The sequence below is a fragment of the Cannabis sativa genome, chromosome 1 (genome assembly GCF_029168945.1).
Source record: "Cannabis sativa cultivar Pink pepper isolate KNU-18-1 chromosome 1, ASM2916894v1, whole genome shotgun sequence".
NCBI classification, from domain to species: domain Eukaryota; kingdom Viridiplantae; phylum Streptophyta; class Magnoliopsida; order Rosales; family Cannabaceae; genus Cannabis; species Cannabis sativa.
The window spans coordinates 3,421,676-3,441,290 of record NC_083601.1 but is presented as its reverse complement, the minus strand read 5'-3'; the positions used below and the strand labels follow the sequence as shown (position 1 = coordinate 3,441,290).

Sequence of the window (19,615 nt, the reverse complement as noted above, 5' to 3'; positions counted from 1 at the left end):
TAGTGGTTCATTGCTTGTTTTTTTTTTAGAATAATTTTTTTTATTTTTTTAACCTTTAATCCCAGTTATTATAGGAAAATCGGGATAAAAAATTACTTTAAATCCCAGTTTTTAAAGGAAAACCGGGATTAAAAATAGTCTTTTATCCCGGTTTCTTATAATAACCGGGATTAAAAGTAATTTTTTATCCCGGTTTTTATAAGAGCTTTTATCCCACTGGCATATATTCCGGTTTTCATTTTAGCGAAAACTGGGATAAAATACCCTTAAAAATCGGGATAAAAAGCATATTTTTGTAGTAGTGTCAGGTTCAGTTTTTGGCACGGGGAGTTACGTAGTGTCTATTTTAGGTTGTTTATGAGTTGTCTAGCCTATTTTGGAGTTGTTGGAAATTAGATTCTTTTTCGGTTTTGAATTAGGGTTTTGTTTCGGAATTTCGATTTAAGGTATTCATTAAGTTTCGGTTGTCGTGACATAGGTCCAGGATCGCCCAGCTTGTTTTCCACTCAGGACGGCTCGCACATTTGAGTTCTGAATTGAGGTAAGAAAAGTGGTAACCACCGTATGCGGTTAAATGTTAAGGGTTGAATGATTATAGCCTTGATTATTATCGAGATTATGGTTAAAATGTTTGTTGAGCCTCGGTTATGACCGAGGGTTGGAAACGGTCATTATCGTTACGAGTAATTACTCTTGAAACTGCGGATAGGTTTCTTAATTCCTTATCACTTGCTTTACCGGGCAACGATAGTGACATATTCAGTTCGTGGTTAACGAGTGGTAAGGGTACTTTATGAAGTACCAGGATTGTATGATTACCATATTATGTAATTGTTTAAGCTTGTTAATGTGAGCTTGAATAGATAAATGTTATATTGATCATTGTTTATTCACTGTTCTTGCTAAGTCTCTGTGATTCACGGGTGCTATATGGTGCAGGTAAAGGGAAGGCCAAAGTTGAGCAACCATGAGTTTAAAGGTCGTAGCAGTAATGTACATATCAATCGCAGTGCCACGACCCAGTGATTAGGGTATTCCTTTTTGGTTGTATTTTGGGAATATAAAGTTTACGTTGTAAAAGCACTTACTTTTAAACTAGATTGTAAATATTTTGGAAACAGGAGAACCCTGAGATTAATATTATTTATCTTTCATAAAAAGAATCTTTATATGTTTGTTTTAAATTATTAAATTTTAATTAACTACACTTTTGGTATAATCTTATAAATTTAAAAGTAAGGAAATTTTATAAAAGCACACACACGTGGAATCCTGAAGACTGGTTTGATATGTACATTGGTTGCGAAAACTTAGTCGACTCATGGTTCAGTAAGCTTTAATTATTAGATAATTTGCTAATTATCTGATTGCCTGATTATTTGAATTATGTTAGTATTGGAAATGTGTAGAAAGAATTATGATATATAGAAATACTTATTAGTATTGTCATTACTTGGGATGTATGTGGCCGCATGTGTATAGATTATGGTAGAGGTAACTGCGGGCTAACAATATGATATTAATTCAATCACATATCTAACTTTTATTATACTCTTGTATTTCTTTTCGACAAAACGTCATTCTAAAAAGTACGTACAATGAATTCATCACCTTTGAGACCGAAAACCGAATGAAGAAAAAGAAAAAAAGTTACAAAGCTAGCTATTTAGATGGGTGTGATCTGAAGTAAGCCAAAACACCCACAAAAGGTGCATTTATATATGTAGCGGGTTCAGAATGAACAAAATCAGATCGAGAATCAGAGTAAGAATCGGAAATGTCAGGTCCTCCGACAATGGCTCCTGTTAGCACATTTGGATTAGGATTATTGCTAAGGAAGTATGTGGTCCCACCATGACAATCTATGTGGCCTTTCTGATTATCTATTGACGGTAAAGATGATCCACGGTGATGAATTTTTTGAGGAAACTTTGCACCATAACCTACCATATATGACATTTTCATTGGATTATTTCCTAAGATGTAATCCACCTGCATCATCATTATATAAGTAAAAATTAGTAAGAGGGATTATAAAAATTACAAATCAATTATCAAGTTTTTTTGAAAAAAAAAAAGAAGACGACAAAACTTACTTGACTTCTTGCCACTGCAATAAGCCTAGAGGGAGAGGCCACGATATTGCCACAGTGGACTACTCTCTTGGCTTGGTTCAAATAACGAGAATATGCAACTAGAAGAAATGATAAGGCTGTTGCATGCTGCAAGTTACTTCCTCCAGGTTTAAATAAAAGCCCACCTTATAAATTTGTACAAAACACATGAAAATTTAGTTAAGAAAAAATTTATATTATTTGTGACAAATTTCTGGAAAATAGAGTAGTACCTGGAGAATATGATACGGATTTGGTTGGCGATTCTGGCAAAACTGAGCAAATGAAATTGTCGGCGTCGGCAATGAATGGGGAAGAGCTAGCACTGGCGCTAGGCAAGAGAAACTAATAATAACAAGAAGAAATTTTTTGGTTATTATTCTATTTTATATTTTATAGTAGAGGAAATTCGATCAATTAATTGGTTACCTTGGAAATGAGTACATTTATTCCAGCGGTCTTTGTATCCCATCCAAACTCAGCAAAGGAATAAGCATTTGAGTATTTGACACCATCGATGTCTATATGTTTCACAATAGTACTACTTTTCAAGGTTTGTCTATTTGTCATGACATAATTCCAATAGTAAGGTTCATTTGTTGCCTTGAACAACCATGCTGCTCCCCATAACAATTCATCCTATTATATAATGACATAGAAATCAATAAATATAAAGTTCAACAACTAGCCATTTTTTTTAAATTTAATGTTTTAATATATAATTGGGATACCTGATAGCCACTGAAATCACAATAGAAGGGACAAACCCAGTGTCCAAGAGTGTCATTGTAGGATCCCCTGTTCTTATCAGCAAAATCAAACACCTAATCCAAAAGAAGACGAATAATCAGGTGGTCACACAAACGTACTACATTATTGTACCAAGTGCTATTTCTTACATTAGTTACCATTATGTAGTAACTATAACCTAATAGTTTATATAATATAATTAATTACCATGTGTTTGAATTAATCACATAGTAAACTCATTGGAAATAAATAATATATAAAAAGAGCCACATCATATACCAATTTGACACTATGTAGCACTCTATGTATGGTTGAAAAGTAAAGAAAATAACCAGGAATGGAAAATATGGATATATAGAAAATAAAATTAAAAAATTTATATGAATTATTTGAATTAAAAGTATACTATATAAAAGTATTTCTCAACTTTTTTCTTTAATTTGAAAAGGAAAAATATTGGTGAGACCAAATATGCAGCTGGTTTTAAATGGTTACTATAAAACATTTAAGTCATCCTATTTAAGTACCAAATTAATTGCATGTTTTATAACACCATATTCACACGAATTAATATTACCGGTAATCACCTCTCCCAATATTTAAAAAAAAAGATGTGTTAAAATGTGGGGATAAGGTGAATGAGGTTCGAGTAGCTCTTTCATCTTATATATCACAATTTATTTATATATATTAGACGTGGGACTAACTCTTAATAAGATGAAAAAGAGAAAACATTATATTCATACCATTCTGGCTCTTTTCAGAAGCCTAGCAGAGTATCCCCGATCAGTGGAGCGAAAGGCCATGGAAGAAGCCGCGAGAGCGGCAGCCATCTCGGCGGAAACCTCAGAGCCAGGAAACTGTTTGGAGACGGCGAAGGGTGTTCTAGGGGTGTCCATATCTTCGGGCCTCTCCCAACACATGTGATCTCCATAAGGATCTCCAACTTGGACAAAGACAAAGCCAGGGACACTCGTGGCCTTAAGGAAGTAGTCTGTGCCCCATCGTATGGCGTCCAGCGCGTGTGGGAGGTCCGGTCCCATGGACTTTCCGAACTCTATCACGCTCCACGCTAGCATGGTCGTAGAAAACGCCATTGGAAAGTTAAACTTCACGTTGTCTCCCGCGTCGTAGTACCCTCCTACCAAATCAACCTATTACACAATGAAAGAAAATCTTAAAATATGTAGAATCTCAATATATTTTTTTAGGAAAATAAGAGCAAATGGTTTAAAAGAAAAAAAATCCAGCATTTCTATTGAGTAGAGTTATATATGGAATTTAATTATTTTATTTTCAAGTGTAATATTTTTTTAATCGTTTTAGATAGAGAATTAATACGTCTTAAAAAAAGGCTAGAATTAACCGTTAATACAGCCAACACTTTACTGTGTATTTAATATTTATTCCATAACTCCTCATATATAATTGGAAATTGCATTTAATGTATTTCGTAAAGGCATATTACCACAAAAGTAATTTAAAGAATTAATCAAAATGGAAAGGAATAAATATATACAAAATAAAAATCAAAATTAAAACTTGGAATATTAATGAAAAAACACAGTAGCATATATATATTATGTATCATGTAGACAGATGATCTTGACAATGAGAAAATGGTTGAGTAAATAACAATGAGAATATGCATAAAACTTACTCCAATGTCAAAGCCATCTGTAAGAGCAGAATCCTTTCTCCAAGTCATTCTTTGAGAAGAGGGTAGCTTCCCTGAACGCTGGCCTTCGAAGAACAAAATACTCTTGGACAAGGCATCCCCATAATTGATGGAAGCTGATGATGCTACCTCCACCACACTTACCACTACTAGTAATAATGCCAGAGTTTTAAAGAAACCCATTATATATTAATGTTATTATATTATGCTCAGTAAAATATCTTACATAAATCTCTTATGATTATGTGCTTTCTTACCTACATATATATACAAATGTTTCTCTTGCTATGATGGAAGGAAAATAAGTGCACAGGCATAAAAAGAAATTATATATATATAGTATGAGTTGGATATGGTTTCATCATTTAACTTTTATAGAGAGAGGAAAATAATATTTATATATATTTCTGGTTTGGTAAGGAAGTTGTAATGAATTTAGATGATAAGAATGAATATTAATTAGGGAGAAGAGATATTTGCATGTAAATTAAGGCATTGAAATATATATATGAATAGGCACTTCCGGGGCATTCGCATAAGGTGATAAATGTTGGCACATTTTCGTTGTTTTTGAGGTTTGTATACAGTGCATATATATGTATATAAATTGCTTGCGTTGTACCTGTTATATATATTACTCTACTTAATAAAAACCAAAATTCTTTTACACCAACAATCAAGTGTGTGCGGCTCCTATGGAATGTTTCTCACACTTTGACTTTGTTTAAATAATAATAATAAAACAGAACCCAAAATATAAATTATATTCATAGTCTAATTTTTAATCAAATGTGTATTACATTTTGAATTATTATACAACCTCAAAATTTTATCAAAAAATAAACTAATATAGAATGCTTTTACCGTGCATCTCAAAAATAGATGTATGGATACTTTTTATTTGGACTTACATTAAATTTTATTAGTTTTATTAAAACTTGTGTTGATTTGATAGTTCTTTGTTGTGTTAGTCCATATTATTAGTGATCAATAGTTAATGGGCTTAGCATCCGTGTGTAAAATCTATGTGAATCAGAAGTGTGAGCTTTTCTAGTTAACTGAAGCTTTTGATGAGCAAGCCCAAACCAATTAGAGTTATGTAGCTAAGTCCTCTCATAACTCTATAAATACATATTGTTTCATCACAATTGTATAACCTTTGATAATTAGATAAATAACTGCTTCTGATTTAGAAATCTAGGAAGGAAGACTTAATTGATAGTATTGCATTATCAAATTGTAATAATTGCTATGGATCAATCAAGTACGCATACCTAATTATTATATATTATTATTGTGTTCTACACTACTACAATGTTAGCCTTTAGAGGCAGTTTTTTCAACCCCATTTATAAAAAGGGAAGCTAAAGGGTGTGAAAATACCCGCTATGTTCGAAATTGACATTTAGAGGCGGTTTTTTGATAAAAACCGTAGGTATAAAATTGCATTATACCATTTAGAGGCGGTTGGAAATTATTTTTTTTTTTTTTTCTGAATTACCCTATGCCGTCGGTTCCCTCATAGGAACCAACGGCATAGGGTACACGTAAACCTGACACGTGTACCCTATGCCGTCGGTTCCTATGAAGGAACCGACGCCATAGGGTCGATCAGACTATAACCCTTTTGCTCGACCTTCCTTCTTCCTCCCCACTTCACTCAGCAACCCAGAAAAACCAGAGACCCATTTCTCTCAGCCAAAACCCTCGCCTCCACCACCTTCTCCCCACCCTATCTCCCTCATTTCTCAACCATTTCAGCCCATTTTTTTTTTAAAATCCTCCATTTTCGATACTTAATAACATACACCTAAAAAGTTCTGATTTTTTAGCCTCTAAAAGTGTCATCCGAACCCAAATAGTAAACTTTGGGTGTGAAATCCGGCCACCCATTTTTGTTGAGAAATTGTTCAATCTCAACCTCGTTTAAGGTATAAATATTGCTTCTATTCTTATTGTATTATGTATATTGTTTTATTTTATGTTTTTGTAAATTATTATTTGAGTTTTTTTATTTTATTAGTAATATTATTGTGTTTTATGTGTATAGTGTCGGGATTTTTTACGGTGGTCGTCGGATTGCGGTTATTAGGTAATAATATGTATTTGTATATTTTATTGAATATTTGTATATAATGTGTGTATATATTGTGTGTGTATATAGTGTGTGTATATTTTTATGAAAATAAATTTTGTAATTGTATTTTATATATTTTTTGCAATGTATATTTATTGTGAATAAAATGACATTGGAGGGATTTTATTAGTTTCAAAAAAAAAATTAGTTTAGAAATAAAAATTTTAAAATGGAATTAGTGTGTGATATAATTTTATTTTTTTGAGATAATAGTGTGAGATATAATTGATTATATATATGTATGTATAATTTAGTAACTAAGTAACTTGTTACAATTTTTTATAACTAGTTATAAGTTATGAAATAATTAATTTTGTAATTTCGTTGTATTTCTTTATATTATAGGGGTTCGGCATAATTTTGTGTGTAGCGTATTTGGGCTTGCAATTATAGGTATATACTTTTACTAACTTTTTCTTAATATATAATTAATTATCAATGCATGTTAGTTGAGTTTGAATATCTTAAATATTCATCCGTAGTGAAGTAGGTTCTGCGAATACATGTACTGCGGTCGGATGGGTGGATTAATTTTGTATTGTTTATCTGTTTTGTTTGTTATTTTAGGCACTTGTAAAATTTTTGGGAACGTCCAATTACAGCCGTTATGCTGCCGAAATTTCGGTAGAATTAGGATAAATCTTACTAAAACCATTCATAATATAGTTAATTATAACATAGTAATAAGAAGTTAGGTCACATAAAAAATAATAATATTCACATTTATGAAAACTTTTTAATTTTACCAACATTATAATCAACTAAACAACCTAATAACATGAACTAATGTAAAACGAAAATTTGAGTAATTTTTAGATTAATATGAATAAATTGTGTGAGAGACTTAGTTAGTTACATTGTGTAATTAGTAACTAGATATAATTAGTTACTAAATAAATTAACAAAATAAACATATAAAATCCTTCTTTTTTTATTTTTTTTTTCTTTCATTTGAGAGGTTCAATGTGGATTTTTATTTTTCAAAGAAAATAAAGAGCAAAAGTTAATTAAAAGGGGAAAATATTAGTTAATACCTTTATTGCTTTACCAAAAATTTTTCCCCTCAATTTTATTTATTAAAAATATTTAACATTTTAATAACATTCTAATCAACAAAACAACCTAATAATATGAACTAATCTAAAACGAGAATTTAAGTAATTTATAAATTAATATGAATAAATTGTGAGAAACTTAGTTAGTTACATTGTGTAATTAGTAACTAGCTATAAGTAGTTACTAAATACTGAATTTTTTTGGATAGGATTTTTGTTATGGATAAATCATGGATGCGTGAGGAGAGAGACACACTGCGATTTCAAGTAGGGTTCGATGCGTGAGGAGAGAGACACACTGCATTTTTAGGGTTCGATGCATTTCAAGTAGTGCAATCCCTTAAGCAGCAGAGGAACGCTGCCGAACAAGAGGAAGAAGGAGAGGTGGCTGGTGAGGCGTATGTTCCACAACCATACGCTCCTCCGGATGAGGTACAACCACAAATTTATGCTGAGGAGTTCATTTCCCTCAACGACCAAGGTATCCTATACAATTTTGATGACCATGCGGCCCTTAATCAGCAAGTACATCTCTGCTCTGACAACATCGACAATATTGTGGCCCGAGGGTATTTGTACGAGCATGTGGGTGAGATCAAAGTTCACTGCCAGGATTACGATGATTCACATGCTCGGATCATGGTTTCGGAAATCCTGCAAGAGGACGCTGAAATCCCAGTCCCACTTGAAGAGTTCAGATATGTTAGGGACGTGTACCAGATGTTCCTTCCTTGGCCTAAACACTTAATTTTAACAACCGAGGTAACTTCTCAACTGAAATTAATTATTAATGATTAGTGGAGTTTGAATATCTTCAATATTCATCCGTAGTGAAGTAGGTTCTGCGAATATATGTGCTGCGGTGGGATGGATGAACAAACTACTGTTATATATGTGTTATTTGTCGTTATACAGCCATGTTCAAAATTTTTGGGATCATTCAATTACAACCGTTATGCTGCCGAAATTTCGGTAGAAATTAGATAAAATTTGATATATATATATATTATGTTCTGTTTTGTTTAGGGTCCACTCGCTCAACCGCCCTCAAGACGTGATGCGTCAAAGGGGAAAGCTCCGATGCTTTCTCCACAAAGCCGTGGTGCACGGGAAGATGAGTTGTTCACGGAAGAGAAGATGGCGTTGATCCCTAATTCGCTGAAATGGATGATTCATGAATTCCTAAGGCTCAAAGATAAACGTGATATAATCACAATTTCTGTCCCCCGAGGATTCATTGCACCGCGTACCCGCATCATTTTATGCGGAGAGGATTTGCAGCAGGTTGCCACGTGTAACTACATCGGCAACCAGGGAATGCTGTTTGGAATGATGTATACTCTTCTTTAATCTAATTAACCTTATATCAAATTATAGTTAAATTATTATAAGGCACTAACACTTTTTTTTTGGCGGGCACATATGGGAGAGCATCAACGGTGCGAGAAAAATTTTCAAGTTTTACGACCCCGCAGCTTCTCACGGTGCATGGGATCGGCGATGAAGAACGAGTCGATCTTTTGACGATGCGGCAAGACGATTGGCTAATTGGTTATCATTAATGAACAGCAACCACCAAATGTTCTTTATTCCTTGGAATATCGGGTAAACTTTATTAAATTCTTTAGTGCTAATTGTTCATTTCTATATTATGTCTTCAAATTATTTTTATACTATCTTACTTATATTCCAATATAATTTTCTAGGATGCATTGGACGCTAGTGGTGGTTGCGCCAAAGAAAATTATCCATTTAAACCCTCTAAAAGGCCGCCCAATTCCCGAAGAAATAGAACAAATGATCGGAAGGTAATTATTTAATGACTTCTTATGTAACGAATTTAAATTAACTAACGAATTGAAATGCTAATATAATTTTTCCAAACAGGGCATTCATGTATATAGGGGACGCACATCAGTATCTTGGCCCGTGGCAAGGAATTGCACAAGCAACCGTCCAAGACAACCTAAAAGCCAAGAATGCGGTTTTTATGTTTTGAAATATATGACTGACATCGTCGCACGTGCCAACCCCAACCGTTACATAGAAGATCAAAAAGCTGTAAGTTTTAATTATTGATCATAGTATATAAATTTTATAATAACAAATATATAATATACATATACATAAACTAATATAAATTTTTAATTTTTTTAACAGTTTGGGGGTAAGAAGCAATACGATCCAAAAACAGAAATTTTACCACTACAGCGAAAGTGGATCGAACAATTGATGGCGGTGATTCACGGTGACGATTGAGGTTCAAAGGTCGAAGAATTTTTCTTCATTATGTAATTTTTATAGATTAACTTGTAATTAGATTTATTAACTTATTAATATTTTTAACTAATTTTACATGTTTGTGTAATATTTAATTATTTTTATGAAATCAAATTATGTTTTTACCCAAATTTAATTACTAATTAATTTAAAATGTAATTAATATATAATTAAATTAAATAAATATGTAATTTAAAATTTAAATAAATATGTAATTTAAATTAAATAAATATGTATATAAATTAATAAATATAAAATTAAAATAATATAATTAAATTAAAAAAAAATCGAAAAACTGAAATTCGCGAGACCCTTTACCGTCGGTTGCTACGCCACCTATGGCGTCGGTTTTTTGATAGGAACCGACGCCATAGGGACCCCTATGGCGTCGGTTCCTAGCTAAGAACCGACGCCATAGGGGTATATATGGCGTCGGTTCAAATAAACCCTTTAGCGTCGCCCTGATAGGCGTCGGTTGCGAATTTCGCGAAAACCGACGCCTAAAGGGCTTAAAAACCGCCTCTAAAGGGTGTTTTTGTAGTAGTGCTATGTTATATACAAATTGATTTTTGGTTTATTATTAATTTTTCTAACATCATTTTCATATTTTTCTTCCAATAGTTATAATCTCATTTATATTATAATTATTTAAGATATTAAATATGTTTTAATAATTTCAAAATAATTTATACCATTATAGCAATTAAAGTTCAAATAATTTATTTCACATGTATATATATGAATAAAAGAGTAAGGTATGCATACAACATACCGTTTAAATTTTTTTATCAGTAAATTAAATTATTTTAAATTTCTTGAAATTTACACGATATCCTAAATAACTAAAGTTTACACTCTTATATATATATAAATATAAGCTAATTAGGATTTTCGCCCCCTAAACTTTTATGATCGTTAAAAATTCTCCCTGAACTATTGAGATTGTTGGATTTAAGGACTTTTGTCCAATTTTAGTAAGGAAAGTCTAACATGGATGAAAGTTCAGGGGCATGATTTGGCACATGTCAAAGTACGAGGGGCGTGATTTGGTAGATATTAAAGTTTGAAGAGCATGATTTAGTACATATAATCAATCACTACATTAGTAAAATTGAATAAAATTGGACAAAAGTCCTTAAATTCGATAATCTCAATAGTTCAAGGGGAATTTCTAACGGTCAAAAAAGTTCAGGAAGCATGATTTGGTTCATGTCAAAGTTTTGAGGACAAAAATTCTAATTAGCCAAAAATATATTTAAATAAATCTAGTTATCCAGAGATCAAAAAACAGGAAGAAAGTATATTAGTAGATTCACTAAAAATATATATTTAGTAGTTTTTTTTTTTTTCTTTCATTTCATATTCTAAAAGATATCGTAATATGAATAAAATACATTTAGACAAATATATTTTTTTAAATTGTTAAAGTAAAAAATTAAATATATATGTGTGTTTTATTTTCCTTTTAAAATTAATTTTGAAGACAAGATAAAAAAAACAAAAAATAAAAACAAATTAAAACACAAAAAGTTAAAGAATGTGTAATCATAGATATAGTTTAGTGGTTCAACACTTAAGGTCCGAAGATCAAATTCCTCCTCTTTCAATCTCAAAAAAAAAAAAAAGTTAAAGAATATATAAAAAAAAAAAAAAACCATAAATTTATTTTATTTTTTAATAAATAAGGTGCCTATATATCTTGGATGCAGGGGCAGCCCTAAGCATAGACGGGCTAGGCTCGCGTCTAGGGTCCACTCATTTTAGGGGTCCAAATAAAAAATACCTTTTAAAAAATATGCATATTTTTTTAATAATTTTTAAAAAATACTATTTATCTTTATGGTAAGGGCCTAAAAAATATTTTTTTGCCTATGGACTATTTTAACTCAAGACCGGCCCTGCTTGAATGGAAATATGCTCTCTAAAGTTTTTTAATTGGTCTTTTAGAAAAAAAAAAAAGAAAAAAAAGAACAATGTTTTCTAATTGGTTTTAGTTAGTTAAAAAAACAAATTAGAGTGAAGGTATTGTTTAAGTTCTAGTAATTAAATAATTTAGCAACAGGGAAAGTTAAGATCCAGGAAGAACTAACCAATGCGCGGTCTAGACGGACCTCAATCCAGTTTGTTTCACCTCGATTTCGTTCCCACGTGAAAGGGTACCCAATCAAATCGACATCCCTCAAGTCGCAGTCGGCCAACACTTGCTTAAATCCTTCTAACAGTCGTCTCGGGTATGGACGACCTCCCTTTTTGTCTGCCTGGTTGACGACGTTGTTGAGATCGTCGACTACACACCACGGCAACGAAGAGCTGTTACGAAGACTTCGCATAAGGTTCCAGGTAGCTTCGCGTTGGTCTCTCTTGGGTCTCCGTATAACCCAGTTAATCGCCACTTTCTATTACTGTCCGATTCTACCACAAAATTTGATATTTAATATAATTTTATAAATTAATTATTGCTAAAAAATAAATAAAACAGCATGCGAAAAGTGATTTAAATTCTAGTTAAAAAATATAAAATTAAAGTTATTTTAACGGTCAATATCTCATATGTTTAATAAGAATCCTTATAGATTTGGAAAAGAGGACCTTCTTTTAAATGAAAAGACTATGGTTTTACCATACCCATACTAATTAAAAAGGTTAATTATGTTATAAATATTAATAATTATGTGGATGCCCAAATTTTTTATTTATTACCATTAATTGTAATCAATATTCCTCTTTTCTTAGTTTCCCTTTTTCTTAGTTTCTTAATATCTCACTCTTGTATTTGTATAAATAGCGGTTCACCCCATTGGAATAAACAACTCAGAAATTCTCATTCACTTTCTCTTTCTCTCTTCATCTTCTTCTTCTTTCTTCTCATCTACTTTATATTATTTTATATTATTTTATAACACGTTATCAGCACGAGTCTCTGCCCAAGCTTCAAGCATGAGTCTCTGCCCAAGCTTCAAGCATGAGTCTCTGCCCAAGTCCCAATGTAAGTATCTTGTTGAAGTTCTTGAATTGTTTCAAAGTCAAAATACACTAAATATATATTTATATATATACTCCTCTGACTGAAACAATTTCAAGAATCATTTGGTTTCTTTTTCTTTTTATCTATATATCTATATATTATATATGTATATATGTTTTTATATATTTATTATTGATTTCATATATATATAATGTTCTTATCATTCATAATATTTACAATATATGTGTGCCTATGATATGATAGAGAAAATCTATATAAATTATACATATATCCAGAAGATTATGTATCATCGATAAAATATTGCATATATCCTAAAGATTATGCATCATCGATAAAATATTGCATATATCCTGAAGATTATGCATCATCGATAAAAAAAAAATTGCATATATCCTGAAGATTATGCATCCTCGATAAAAAAAAATTGCATATATCCTGAAGATTATGCATCCTCGATAAAATATTGCATATATCCTGATGATTATGCGTTCTCAATAAAATCTTGCATATATCCTGAAGATTATGCAAACGTAATATTCATTATATAGTTGATGGATATATAATGAAAGAGATGAATACATATTTATATATATGTTCTTGTATTCTTTGAGGACAATGAAAAGTAATCTAATATCGATATAGATTTTGACAAACATTTCCTGAAGTAAATGTTTTATATTTGTCAAAAAGAAATGATTGTATTTATGTGAATACAACTAAAGAATCATCAAAAATGATTATTATTGATGCAATTTTATAGTGGGTTTTGAATACCTAAAAAGAATGTTAAGAAAATTGCATTGAAACATCAAAGTATAAGAATAACAGTGAGCATGACTAATATTATTTAAATACATGAGACATATATTTATTGTTCATCATTCCCTGCAGAGAATGATACGAAATGAATTCAACTACTTTTAAAGATTGTTTGTATTAGCTATGTTATTATACATTGTTATTACTTGCAATGTTGAAAATTATTGCATGTGACATATATTAAAGATCAAATTTTGCATACATCTTGGAGATTATGCAAAAATTGTATTCATATATTCTTTGAAATATTGTTAAAGAAATTGTTGAGTAATTTCTTTTTATATATGAACAAGTAATAAATTTTTAAGAAATTTATAATAATGTTCTACTTGTTCAACGTCATTCCCCGAAGTGAATGTAATGATTTTAAATAATCAATGGCATTGTTTGCTACTCAAACATTTCCAGAAGAAATTAGAAACAACCAAAAGATGAAATACCACACACAATCAAAGTGCATGAAATGTATATATCATGTGTGGGATTGAATAATAGTAGTCGCGTACCTGTAGTACGGACACACTTATAATCAAGATAAAAGTATATTTGATTATTGAATAAGTGTGAATTGTACAAATTGATTGTACATTTAGAATATTTAAATATCATTCCCTAAAGAGAATGAATAGACATGAAATTCTATTTCAAAGAATATAGATTTCACATATATTGGCAATGCCAGAAGCAAATTAATATATACATATTTTATTATTTCTTGAAATCAATAGTTTCAAACTATTGTTGGTACTGGATATGTATATATATATAGTTACTATATAATTTAATTGGCATATTCCCAAAAGTGGATATATAATTTACTAATATTTGTTGGTGATCCAATATAATCAAAGTGATAAAGAATCACAAAATGATTATTCGAAAAGCCTCCTGAAGAAGTCTTACATACAATTGCTACTTTGAGTAGTAAAATATCTTTGTATGTACCTAGATGTATAACTTTTATCTAGTTATGAAAGTGATAAGAAATAACTTATTATATGTACTTATTGTACATTTAAATATATAATATATCAAGTCATGATAATTAGACTGATGAATAGTCTATTAATAAATTAGACGACTTGTTAAAAAGATACCAGGAAAAATGAATGATATATTATGGTTATATCTATTTGACCATTATAACAACATGATGAAGTTGTTATGTACATTTTATATAATACACATCATTAAATTGATGATAGTGATTCCTGAAGAAATATAAAATTTGATAAACATAATAGTGACTCCTGAAGAGTGTATATGTTTTGGAGAATAATATAATTATATTATTCGTGTATATAAAAAAATGAAACTTATAATGATTATGTTGTAATGAATTTACATTACCTTTGAAAGTTTCATTGAAATACAAATTATAGTGAACCTGAAGTTCATTAATTGAATTATTTTGACATGATAAATCATATGCAATAAATTGTCAAAGGATTTGACTAAATTTTGTTGAAGAACCAAAAGATTCTTCTCATTGTTAATTTATAAGGCTCAAAAGAAGAATGTGCATATATTTGCACATAGAAAATATTTAAATTATATTTCTTTAACAATCTTGAGTCATTGTTAGATTTTTATTGCATAGTTTCTTATCGATGTGATAAGATTATATGATCATGCATTTACAAAATGTGTAAATTTATGTATTTCTAATTATACACGTATGACTCATTCTTAGAAATGAATTAAGTTCATAAGTATTGAACTTGAAACTGAAGTTATTGAACCTGAAGTTCAATGTCATATAATATATATGAGTTTAAATAGATATTGATTCATTGTGATATATTGAAATCCCTACAGGTGTATTAATATTATTAGATATCACAATTTTTAAAAATTCTCTCGATCAGGGGGAGAGAAACAGTTGGGATTGATGATAATTTTTGAAAAATGATCCTTGCACAAAGTATATAAGAACAATATAGTTCAAAATGATATATACCAACTGCAAATCAATATTATTCAAAGTTGAGATAGAATGAGTTGAAAACGCCTGAAGCGTAAATGAACAATGTAGAAATTATTAATAAATGTTCATTTGATTTGCCCTGAAGTTGTTAAATCTAAAGGTACTCATGGAGATACCTTAATGTTATAAAGTATTAAAATGATAACCGTGATGAAAACGGTACTCGAAAAGACTCCCAAGAGAAGTTAGACATAACACATTTGATCATAATTGAATCCCTGAAGTGATTCTATATAGGTACCTATAAATGATAAACATATTTGAAAAATATGTAATTTAAAGAGATCTCTATAAGTTATGTCAATATGGGAGGAAATTATCATTTATTGAAATTTTTGTCGACAATAAATATTGAATGTTTGCATATGCAATAAACTAACATGAGATAGCAAGGATCATGATATTAGATTTGTCGAGAATCATCGACATACATTTTGATTTTTGGCCAAAATATTATGACGCAATCCAGGCAAATTTACTCACATAAAGTGAAGTAAGACCTGTAGGGTGTGCAAATAAATATTTCTAATGAGAAATTTGCATATATGTATTTGTACATAATGAATTGTTGTACAAAGTTTGCATAGACATGAGATTGATTGAAGTAAGGCTTAAATATTGAGAAAATATAATCATGATTTGATTATAGCGTGGAATATATTTTATGAGGATTTATAAGCGTCACATAAATGTTGCAACAAAAGGTTATTTATTTGGAGCTCCTAATATAGTGAGAATTTGAAATAAGCCTTATCTAAAAATTCTAGAAGAATTTAATACATGTCTTAAGTGATATAAATTCAAAGTCGCGCGCACTATATGACAAAGATCTTTGTATGAAATAAAGACATGTAAGTAAATTATTATTTGAAAAATACCTATGATTGTCTATGCAATATAAATACGTAAATTATACGTTGTGATAAACTCTTGAAATTAACACCGCTCTTAATAATTTAAAGGCAACACACTTTCTTTTCTTTTAAGAAAATATATTTAATTTAAATCTAATATGCTTCCTAACATGCTTTCACATTTATTTAAGATACTAAACAGGTACAGGCTTGCGAGCAAGTGAGCCAGAGCTTTCTCTGATGAAGATTGTACATGTCATAGCAAGCTTCGGTAGACAAACCTGGCGGCTCTGATACCAAAATTGTAACGCCCTAATGCTAAGGCACGCTACAGTGCTTTTTCAATAATTGTGCGATCTTTGCTAATCAAAGAAATTTCTCGGAAAACGTGTCAAATTAAAACTTTTGCATTAAACATTAAACTTTGAAATTTAATAAAATATTTACAAGTGCCGGGATCCCGATTTTTAAAACTTTACAAACTTTACTTTTTAAATTTACATTCCAAAATATACAGATTTACAGGTCGCACAGCGACTAGTAAAATACAACTCCCAGATGTCCCGAGACCGAACACTCCAGGTCGCGCTGCTTGACATGTACAATCTCACCCGAGCTCAGGTTCACTCCTGTTCAGCTTTCGCCTTTCCTTTACCTACACATGGAAGCAGAAACTGTGAGTCAACAGACTCAGTAAGAAATGCATATAACATATCATATAATTTCCGACCTGTAAATAGGCGCCCATACACCTATTTACAGAGCTTAACAGATGAGTATGAACGTTCTAATTGGGACACGACCATGTACCATGTACCACATACCCTTATTATACCTCCGTATTAGTATAGGTAAGGTATGACCGCACCCTGAGTACTCTAGTGTTGTACCACAACCACCTTGTACCTTTCCGTACAAGTGCTGGTAACACCAAGATGTACTTCCAAACATCACACACCTACTTTGATACCTTTCCGTACCACATTCGTACAAGTGTTGGTAGTGTATGAATCATAATAAATAAGCATGTATACATATTAACACATACATACATTCAGATAATCACATCATATATTATACACAGTTCTTACCTGTTTTCCGAATTCAAGTGTGCTAGCCGACCTGAACGGAATTTCTGTGCTAGATGGATGCCCTAATCACATATTGAAACCGGGTAAGTCACATGATTAAAACCCTAATCCCGGGAAACCCAAAACCAAAACCCTAGGTTCTGCAATACTCTAAAGGGGGTATTCTAACTCTGGAAATGGGAAAACACCCAACCGAGGTACTGAAATGGACAAAAATTGAGAAAACGAAGTGTTCGGGAATCCTGCCAAAACCGGCAAACCGGTTTTTGGGGCATGGCAAACCGGTTTGCCGGTTTGCACCAGTAATCCCAAAACACTTCCTTCTTTGCTCAATTTTCCACCAAATGATACCAAACTTTCCAGAGCTCCTAAACAATGCATACACAATAAATCCCAGGCAGTATTTCACAGAAAAACACAATAAATATCAACTTGCCATTAAAGCTTAAAGCTTGAACTCAAAGCTTAGAATTTGCACAAAACTTACAACCAACCTCAAAACCAGCTGCTAGGATTGCAAAACAACTCAAACTAATCATAAAATTCGAACTCCAAATAACTCTAACCCTAACAGCTCCTAAAACTCAAAATCACCATTTCAACCTAATTTTAAAAGCTTGAAAAACAATAACCAAAAGACTAGGGCTTTACCTCACTTCCAATGGATTGAACCCTTGCTGAAAAATCCAAAGAAATCTCAGCCCTTCCCCTTGCTCTTGCTGCCTTCGAAGAGAGAGAGAGAGAAGAAAAGCTTCTCAACCAAGTTTGCCAATTTTGCTAATTTCCTTTATTTTAATTTTCCTAACTTAGAAAAGGATTAATTAAATCTTTGCTGCCAAAATAATGACTAGGTGTCATCCTCACAATCAGCCACCTAATCCCCCCTTAAAAGACTAAAATGCCCTTTAAATCAAACTTAGGTATTTTCATAAGCTAGGGGTAAAATGGTCAATTCCATAACCCCGCTCAATCCCGATAAAATATTTTCTCTAAAATATTTCCCACTATGAAATAAGGTTCTAAACTTACCCATGTGATCAATCTAGCCATCCATCGCATTTTCCGTTGTCGCCAAACAAAAATTACAAAAATAACATATTGCACATATAAGCTAGATAATACCCCGAGAGTTTAATAAAATCTCCGAAATTGAGAAATTATAACTCTAATATTTATTTCTAAATATTGGGGTCCACATTTAAATTTAATTCACAAATAATAATAAAATAATAAAAATTAGTGCTAATTGCCTTTACTAATCCATAAACTAGAGCGGTCATTACAATATTGGTGTTCAACATATTCAATCAAGTGTCAATCTTGCAAACTTATTCACAAAGTTATTACCAACATCAACATTTGAGAAGACGGCAGACAAGATCGAAATTCGTCGATTAGAAGATCTCCACAAATGCCTAAATGAGGGGGAGTTAGTTTACACTATACTCTTTTTCCTTTGATCAAGTTTTCAGCAAGATTTTTAATAAGGCAGTTATTATGGACATCCAAGGGGGAGTGTTATAAATATTAATAATTATGTGGATGCCCAAATCTTTTATTTATTACCACTAATTGTAATCAATATTCCTCTTTTTCTTAGTTTCCCTTTTTCTTAGTTTCTTAATATCTCACTCTTGTATTTGTATAAATAGGGGTTCACCCCATTGGAATAAACAACTCAGAAATTCTCATTCACTTTCTCTTTCTCTCTTCATCTTCTTCTTCTTTCTTCTCATCTACTTTATATTATTTTATATTATTTTATAACAAATTAAGATTTTTACCTCCCAAATTTTAACATGTACCAAATTAAGCCATTTGAATTTTTCTAGCCGTTAAAAATTCCCTTAAATTATTTAGAATG

General features: G+C 31.2%; 2 protein-coding genes and 2 long non-coding RNA genes across 4 annotated transcripts; 3 read left to right on the top strand and 1 right to left on the bottom strand.

The window, feature by feature from the left end:
* Positions 1-1,449: 1,449 nt before the first annotated feature.
* On the bottom strand, positions 1,450-5,442 carry LOC115705910 (endoglucanase 8-like). Its single transcript, XM_030633378.2, has 7 exons — positions 4,525-5,442; positions 3,611-4,018; positions 2,846-2,938; positions 2,544-2,753; positions 2,348-2,459; positions 2,097-2,260; positions 1,450-1,992 (listed from the first exon to the last, which is right to left on the bottom strand). Exons 1-7 carry the CDS (start codon positions 4,723-4,725, stop codon positions 1,663-1,665), a joined length of 1,518 nt encoding a protein of 505 aa, XP_030489238.2. The 5' UTR covers positions 4,726-5,442; the 3' UTR covers positions 1,450-1,662.
* A 2,723-nt stretch (positions 5,443-8,165) lies between these two features.
* On the top strand, positions 8,166-9,238 carry LOC133035351 (uncharacterized). The gene is made up of 3 exons (XM_061111304.1): positions 8,166-8,496; positions 8,761-9,018; positions 9,194-9,238. The coding sequence occupies exons 1-3, from the start codon at positions 8,374-8,376 to the stop codon at positions 9,236-9,238; spliced, it is 426 nt and encodes a 141-aa protein (XP_060967287.1). The 5' UTR covers positions 8,166-8,373.
* A 12-nt stretch (positions 9,239-9,250) lies between these two features.
* Positions 9,251-9,686, top strand: LOC133039869 (uncharacterized). The gene is made up of 3 exons (XR_009688808.1): positions 9,251-9,339; positions 9,441-9,542; positions 9,622-9,686. It is a non-coding gene; the product is annotated as an uncharacterized LOC133039869 (long non-coding RNA).
* An 8-nt stretch (positions 9,687-9,694) lies between these two features.
* Positions 9,695-10,055, top strand: LOC133039868 (uncharacterized). Its single transcript, XR_009688806.1, has 2 exons — positions 9,695-9,795; positions 9,895-10,055. It is a non-coding gene; the product is annotated as an uncharacterized LOC133039868 (long non-coding RNA).
* Positions 10,056-19,615: the final 9,560 nt, after the last annotated feature.

Coding starts and splice junctions, on each gene's coding strand:
- LOC133035351 (XM_061111304.1), top strand. CDS start 8,374: ATGGTTTCGGAAATCCTGCAAGAGGACGCTGAAATCCCAGTCCCACTT. Junction 8,497..8,760: donor ACTTAATTTTAACAACCGAG/GTAACTTCTCAA, acceptor TGTTTTGTTTAG/GGTCCACTCGCTCAACCGCC. Junction 9,019..9,193: donor GCGGAGAGGATTTGCAGCAG/GTTGCCACGTGT, acceptor AAAATTTTCAAG/TTTTACGACCCCGCAGCTTC.
- LOC115705910 (XM_030633378.2), bottom strand. CDS start 4,725: ATGGGTTTCTTTAAAACTCTGGCATTATTACTAGTAGTGGTAAGTGTG. Junction 2,939..3,610: donor TTCTGAAAAGAGCCAGAATG/GTATGAATATAA, acceptor CTTTTGGATTAG/GTGTTTGATTTTGCTGATAA. Junction 1,993..2,096: donor TTGCAGTGGCAAGAAGTCAA/GTAAGTTTTGTC, acceptor ATGATGATGCAG/GTGGATTACATCTTAGGAAA.